Source organism: Amblyomma americanum, chromosome 8 (genome assembly GCF_052857255.1).
Source record: "Amblyomma americanum isolate KBUSLIRL-KWMA chromosome 8, ASM5285725v1, whole genome shotgun sequence".
NCBI lineage: Eukaryota > Metazoa > Arthropoda > Arachnida > Ixodida > Ixodidae > Amblyomma > Amblyomma americanum.
In genome coordinates, this window is record NC_135504.1 from 51,779,588 (window position 1) to 51,787,366 (window position 7,779).

Here is a 7,779-nt window from a genome sequence, read left to right on the forward strand (position 1 = left end):
GACCGACCTTTTGTTCACGGTTCTGTCATGATGTACTCGGACAATGACGGCTGCTTAGCCAACTTTAGTATAAATGGATCGCCGTCTATACCGATGACCCATCGCCAAGAGAAAAGAAGTCTCACCAGGATAATCAGCCGTTCTGAGCGGGAGCACTCAGAAGTGACGCCTACTTAGAGTCACTGGACGCTGCTTAGAGTGACTACTCCTGCTTAGCATTTGCGTTCATGTATAGTGACACCTGTGCTGTTGAGCGGATGCTGGACGTCGTGACTGCTTTAGGGTGATGATGATTATGGTTTTTTTATGGCGCAAGGGCATCTAAGGCCAAAGAGCGCCATGACCCAAGGTATTTTTCTTGTTCTCAAAGGGGGGTCAAAGACCCATTTTCCAAGCATTTCACCGAGCACCAGACCAGGGGAAAGCTTGTACTTGTTATATAACCGGTGGGTACCCGGCGGCATTAGGGATCGAACTCTGCACCTCCCGCATGCGAGGTGGATGCTCAACCACTTAGCCACCGCTGCGGTGACTGCTGTAAGGGTATGACACGACAGTGCGTAGAGTTAATGCCCTAGGTCCAGAATTTCTCATTCTTTGCTTTACATTCATAGATCGCTGAGTGTTCGCAAAGTGGTGTGGCGGTTAAAATATGCGCCACTGCCCGGCACGTAGCTGTTCCAAGCACAGCCTCCGGTGGAGCTTCTGAGACCCAGGTTGCTCTTCCCCAGCAATGTCTCTTCACCTGTCATTCGTTTAACTGACGCATGCCAAGGAAGGCAGTTAGCTCACAAGGAAGTGGGCAGGTTGTCATGACATCACATGGTCATGTGACATGTTTGACAGGCGCCACATTTCATTTGAGTGCTTGTGCTGCGATGTTTCAAACGGTCGCCGATGCCGAAGCTGGACAATTTTTTGCTGACACGGGGGTAGTAGCAGTAATTTTAATTAATTTTAAATTCTACGGATCGCTTGCATGCGGCCTTTCAGGCAGCGGTTATCACTTGCGCTAGATTCGCAGCATGGACTCAGTGCTTGAATGTCAAATTGAGTTTTAATTGAAACGAAAGGCGGAGACCAGTTTGCACACATAAATCACTCGCCCTACACATAAATTTCTCTTTCCGGTGACAGTTTATATAATAAAAACAACAGAAACAAATCGATGCCTATGAACGGTGTAATCACACCCAAAAACCCTGGAAAAAAATTATTTTTGAATGGAAAGGCGATTAAAACCGCACTTTTTTCACATATTGTAAGACCTCGCTATAACAATCAATATATCCGAAAATCTTCCGTCGGCAATCTTGTGTTTTTTTCGTTATCGTCGTTCTTGCCGCGTCAACGGCGTTTCCCATTGGTTGTCTACGGCAGTCTTAAATGTTCGATGAAAGAGTCGGAAAATCTCACCCGGTGAGTGTAGTGGAAGAAACGCTGGGTGGCCAGGTTCCCTGGACGGGCATCCACACGCGACGCAGGTATCTCACACGAGGAAGCGGGCTTCGGATTCGTCTCACCTGCACAGGGTAAATCCTACCTGAGAATTTATCACTCAGAAAATAAGCAGCGACGCTAAGACTGCTATGTTAAATGCTTTTTTTAAGGATCAAACAGCCCTTGGTTCTCACTGCTTAAAAAGAAACACCGGAGATTTTTTGCTTGCACGCAATGGCTGATTTATGTTGCTGAGGTCTTTCTCAGTAGAGTAAGGGAAAGCCTTCATGCTTAGTTTATCCCTTTACTCATACATTTGGTCTATTTTTTACCCACACTTGGGGCGTACTTCTTTAAAATACCTTTACATAACCGAAATCTTTAAACGGGAACAGGAACTGCCGCGTGAAGTCCGGAAGGCAGCTTTGTGTGACGTCAGCCGCGGCGCAATTCTTCGGAAGCGAGGAACATGTGCGAGAATTCCACGCTGTGCCAAAAGCCATTCGGCGACAGAACAGCACGTATACAAAGGCCGACGTTTTGTTCACGGTTCCTGCTCAATGTACTCCGACAATCGGGTTAATCAGGCCTTTGGAGCGGGAGCACTCAGAGGTGTCGCCTACTTAGAGTCACTGGATGCTGCTTAGAATTACTACTACTGCTTAGTATGTGAGTTCATGGTTGAGCGACACCTGTGCTGTTGAGCGGACGCTGGAAATCGCGAGAAAAAAAATGAAGGGAACACACAAGTTCCGTTTAAAGGGTATGACATGTTAGCCTAATGAGTTAATGCCCATATATCCAGAATTGCTCATTCACTGCTTTATATGCATAGATCGGTGGGTGCTCTCATACTACCAAGCGGTGTAGCGGTTACAAGATGAACCACTACCCCGGCACATATATGTTCCAAGCACAGCCTCCGGTGGGACTCGCCACTCACGTTGCTCGTCCCTAGCAATGCCTATACACCAATCATTCGTTTAACTGACTTATGCCAAGGTCATACAACAAGGCCATACGGAGGCTGGTTCACCAGTTTCCGGGCCCAGAGTATGAGCTCATAGAAATAGTAAGGCACAATTGCTTCAGGGACGGCGACCCAGCAGCCTACACGGAGTACTACAAGGGGCAAGAAAATTCTGACCTTGACAGGCCTATAACCAAAGAGGAAGTCTACGTAGCAATTAGAAATACCACTAGGAATACGGCTGCAGGAGCAGACAAGATAAAGAACGCGCTGATTCGCAACCTTAGTGATGAGCTGGTAGTCGAACTTACTGACTACCTCAACAAGCACTGGGCGGCGGAGACAGTACCCGAGGAGTGGAAGCATTCGGAAGTAGTGATGATTACAAAACCGGGAAAAAATTGCAAGTAGAAAATCATAGACCAATCGCCCTCACGTCATGTTTAGGCAAGCTATACGAGCGGGTGGTTACTATGAGGCTGCAAAATTATATGGAGGACAACGAGCTGTACCCCCGCAGCATGTTTGGATTCCGCGCTAAATTATCGACGCAAGACGTGCTCCTACAGAACAAGGAGGAGGTGATCAGCAACGTTCTGTGGAACGGCGAACACGTCATCATGGCACTGGACATTAAAGGAGCCTTCGAGAATGTTAGCTACGAAGCCATCCTCACAGGAATGGATAGCCTGAACTGTGGGAGAAAGATTCATGGCTGCGTCAAGGCCTTCCTCTCTAACCGGACAGCAACTATTGGCCTGGAAGAAGTCAGATCTGAGAAATTTCGCGCCCCAAACAAGAGAACTCCTCAAAGGTCGGTCATTTCCCTCATCCTCTTGAACATTGCAATGATCGGGCTAGCAAGACAACTCGAACAAATTGAAGGCACATGGCACGCCATGTGCGCTGACGAAATTACGGTATGGGTGAACCGGGGATCGCTCAGCGAAAAAGAAGAATGTCTGCAAAAAGCGGCCACCTGCGAAGAAACCTACGTTTTCACCAGGGGCCTCGCCTGCTCGACGGAGAAGTACGAGCTCCTAAGGGTGTGGCGAGGCAAACAAAATCGAATAATCCCTACAAGCGATGAGCTCAAACTCAACGCATACCTCGAGGGGCAACCCATTCCGGAGAAGACAACCATTCGGATCCTCGGGATGTGGCTTCAGTCCAATCAGCGGCGCAATCATACTCTGACACTGATGAAGACCGCCACCATGCAGCTGACCCGTATGATCAAGCAGAATATCCAGCAAGAGACACGGCATGAAGGAGAGTGACACACTCAAGCTAGTCGGGAGCCTCGTGGTTAGCAGAGTGGTGTATAGCCTTCCCTACCACAATTTCATCAAGCAAGAAGAACAAGCGGACGTCATTCTGCGAAAGGCGCACAAAACTGCGCTTCACCTGTCGCAGTGCACATCGGCTGAGAAACTGCTAGCCCTGGGACTGCACAATACCTTCAGTGAACAATACCTTCAGTGAACTGATAGAAGCACTACTATGCTCTCAGGCGTGTAGGTTGATACAGACCTCCACGGACAGGGTGCTCCTGCGAAGATACGGCGGCAGCAACACGGTTCAAGAGATCGAAAGTACCGAAGACATTCCGGACAAGTATCGCAGTACACTGCGAGTCGCACCGATACCCAAGAATATGGACCCGAATCTGCACAAGGAGCGTAGAAAAGCAAGAGCGGCGTACGTGCCGAAAACCCTGGCAAACAAGAACAACACAAAGCATACGGATTCGGCAATGTTTGACAAATGCGAAAGACAAAGCAGCAGAGCCGTACCATCGGTGGTTAATTCGGACCTCAAGGAAATCACCAGCGCATCACTACAGGACTGCGCGGTAGTCGAGGCCGAAGAGGCAGCTGTAGCTCTGGCAGCACTGGAGGGCTACCGATCTGGCAGGTCCATAAATAAAAACGGACTCTCAAGCACCATGCCGTAATTATACAAACGGCAGAATTGGGCGCAGAGCACGCCACTTACTCTGCTCAAGGGACCCGGGAAACAAAGTTCAGCATACCATAATCTGGGTACCAGGGCACACTGGCATAACAGGGGATCAAGAGGCGGATAGGATAGCTCGAGGGCATACCAACCGGTCGTCCGACACATCCAGCCTTGAGGAACCCGAGTCAGTACCCATGGCCTACTCAGATATCCTAATTATTATAAAGGGGTCAGACTGAAGTATCCACCCCCACATGAGGATGCTGTTGCATGGTGACAGCTGCAGACGGGTACTTTCCCGAATCTAAACCTTCTTAATAAAATGTTCCCTACGCAGTATGAGGCTAGGTGCCCATGGTGCGTAGAGAAACCAGATTTGTACCATATATCATGGGCCTGTAAAAAGATTAAGCCTCCAACTATCCATAGAATGAAAAACCCAAGTGCGGAGCAGTGGGAGAGTATGCTTTGCAGCGTGAGCTTGAAAGGTGCCTAGTAGAGCGAGCTCGCGAGATGGCTATACTCAGTGGAGCCTTGGACTAGGGCACCAACCCTGTGCATGAAGGCGGAAGACGTCATCGGAAGAGGCCGCCTGAAGCCGCGAAGATCGGTCTAGAGCTCAGTAAATGTTTTTCCGATCCGATCCGAACCCCAGCAATGCCTCTGGACCAATCATTTGTTTAACTGGCACCTGCCACGGTGGGCCGTTTGCTCACTATCCGGGAGCAAGCTGTCATGATGTTACAAGGTCGCGTGATCTATTAGACAGGCTGCACATTCTATTTGCGCGCTTGGGCTACGAAACTTCAAACTGTCGCCGATGCCAACGCCGGACAATTCTTTAAGACTGGGGATAGTAAGTCTAAAAAACAGGGTTATTCTACAGACCGCTTGCATGTAACCTTCTAGGTAGCTTCTCAGCATGGACTCAGTACTTTGAAATAAAATTCATTTTTAATTCAAACAAAAGGCAAAGACCAGCTTGGACAATCAAATTACTCGCCCAAAACAAAGTACTCCTTCCAGAGACACTTTACCTAAAAAAAACGAAAAAAATCAGTCTATAAACGCTGTAATCACACCCAAAAATCCTGTACGAAATCATGTTTGAACGGGAAAGGGTTTATGAACGCAACGTTTTCACATATTGTAAGGTTTCACTACAACAATCAATTTATGATGATTATGAATTTTTATGGCGCAAGGGCATCTACGGCCAAAGAGCGCCATGACACAAGGTATTTTTCATTCTCAAGGTAGGGTCACAGACCCATTTCTCAAGCATTTCACCCTAAAGAAGCCGAGCACCAGACCAGGGGAAAGCTTTCACCCTTTGTATCACAGGTGGGTACCCGGCTGCACTGGGGATCGAACCCCACACCTCCCGCATGCGAGGAGGATGCTCAGCCACTTGGCCACCACTGCGGTTAACGATCAACATAGCCGCAAATCTCCCATCACCAGGGTTGCATTTTTTGCTATTGACGTTCTTGCCATCGCCAAAGGGGTTCACCATTGGTTGTCTATGACAGTCTTCACTGCCATAGAATCGATCATTAGCTCAATTTTCATAACAGTGCCTTACAGTTTTTAATATTCAAACTTTTTCTCCAAGCACGTTGAGCTGGATAGACTGTCTATAATCTCAAATATAAGCTTTCTGCGAACAAATAGTGATCCTTTCGAAAGAGGCATTTTCTTCCTACCGCATTGGTGAGAAATTCGTCATACACAGCACAGCGTCTACACTGACCACTCTGAAATCAGCATGCAAACCTCACCAGAACTGCTGAAAAAAGCAAAACAATAACAAGCAAAAACAAAAACATGACAAAATTGGCAGTGACGCAACTTGGCTAACCCTGTAATTCAGCGAAAAGCAAGCATGCTTGCTAAGCGTTTAAGGCTGGTCCATAGCAGCTCCTCTACCCGCTCGCGACAACCGTTCTATATATAACCGCACGACCACGTGGCTATGACGTGGCATCACATGGTCTTACGACACCCCCATCGGATGTCATCACGAGGCTTCACATCAGCCCGTCAATTGTTAATAAGGTCAAAGCTCAACACAAAGCTCACCCAATGTCAAAGGTCAAAGATCAGCTCAAGCTCATGGGTCAAGGTAAGGGGGTTAAGGGTTCGACACCATAACTGCACGACATATGGTCATACACGGCTATCCTTGGTTGGGCTGAAGGTCGTTCTAGGTCGTTGTGCTGCCTACACGATGACTGCTATACCTAGCGTAGTGGAACTTTTCGCTGAAAAACAAAGCAAACTACCCTACAAATAGATACAAACTAGACACAAGGGAGTGTATTGATCAGTTAGAAATTAGACAACGGCCCATATCTGAAAGAGTTTCGGACGCTTACCATGGGCTCTTTTCCTTGGTCCGACATGCGGTGCCGGAGCATGGCAACCCGGGGACATTCTCGGCACCGGGCTGCTTCGGGAAACGCCTCGCCGCACCGCTGTCTCAGCCGCCGATCTCTACTCACGTGATACCGGAGACCGGAACACGCAGCGGCGTTACACATGACGACAGATGCCTCTGCCGGTTGTCTCCATGACAACAAAGAAGCTGCGTCCTCTTCCTTGGCATATATAATAGGATAAGCACGGTTAGGAATTGGACCGACGAATTGGTGAAGCGTAGTTGCTGTTCACGCTAGTAGCAAGAAAAAAAAACGCGAAACCTTCAGTACTTATTTCGCCTTACCCACTTCCGGGTTTCTGATCGGTGCAAGCAAAGTGATCACGCCCCTCGCTCCCAATGGGAGCACATTTCTCTGACGATTTATTGAATGAAGAAAGTCCGCTTCGCACGCACAGAAAACTTGACCAGTTAAGAGAGCTTCGAAGTACGGTGAAGTGGCAATGGCCGGCGATTACTCCCAAGCCAGGAACAAGATATCGACGAGTTACCGCTTTAGACTGTGCGTTGGTTTGAACTCAGTATGGCACCGATTGTTTTTTCTTCCTTTTCCTTCTGAACACTATTTAGTTAAAGTTCTGAACACTATTTAGTTAAATACCAAAATGTCTGATAAAATGCTTAGGTGTGCACCGACGAACAGATGTACTACATTTGTGCTTGGTGCCCCCGGAGCTAAATATTTTTGTGTTGCAGTTGACTAACGAAGGTTAATAATAATAATAATATAGCTGCAAACTTACCTGTTAGGTTCCGGTTGCTGCAGGAGAATATTCGGACGCCAGCCACTGCGGGGCTGGCGGTGAGGTGCGGCAAGGAGTGGCGGCGCTGTAGGAAAGCAGTGAAATGTATTCGGGTAAGTTATGAAGACTAATTATTGTGAAAACCTTGTCAATACCCAAGTAGCGCTGTTCAACATTCCAACACTTGATTAGGATAAAAAGTGAACATTATTTCAAGCCGACAT

General features: G+C 47.9%; 1 protein-coding gene across 1 annotated transcript; it reads left to right on the forward strand.

Moving 5' to 3' along the window:
- Positions 1-2,883: 2,883 nt before the first annotated feature.
- Positions 2,884-3,690, forward strand: LOC144102379 (uncharacterized). Its single transcript, XM_077635666.1, has one exon. The coding sequence runs from the start codon at positions 2,884-2,886 to the stop codon at positions 3,688-3,690; it is 807 nt and encodes a 268-aa protein (XP_077491792.1).
- Positions 3,691-7,779: the final 4,089 nt, after the last annotated feature.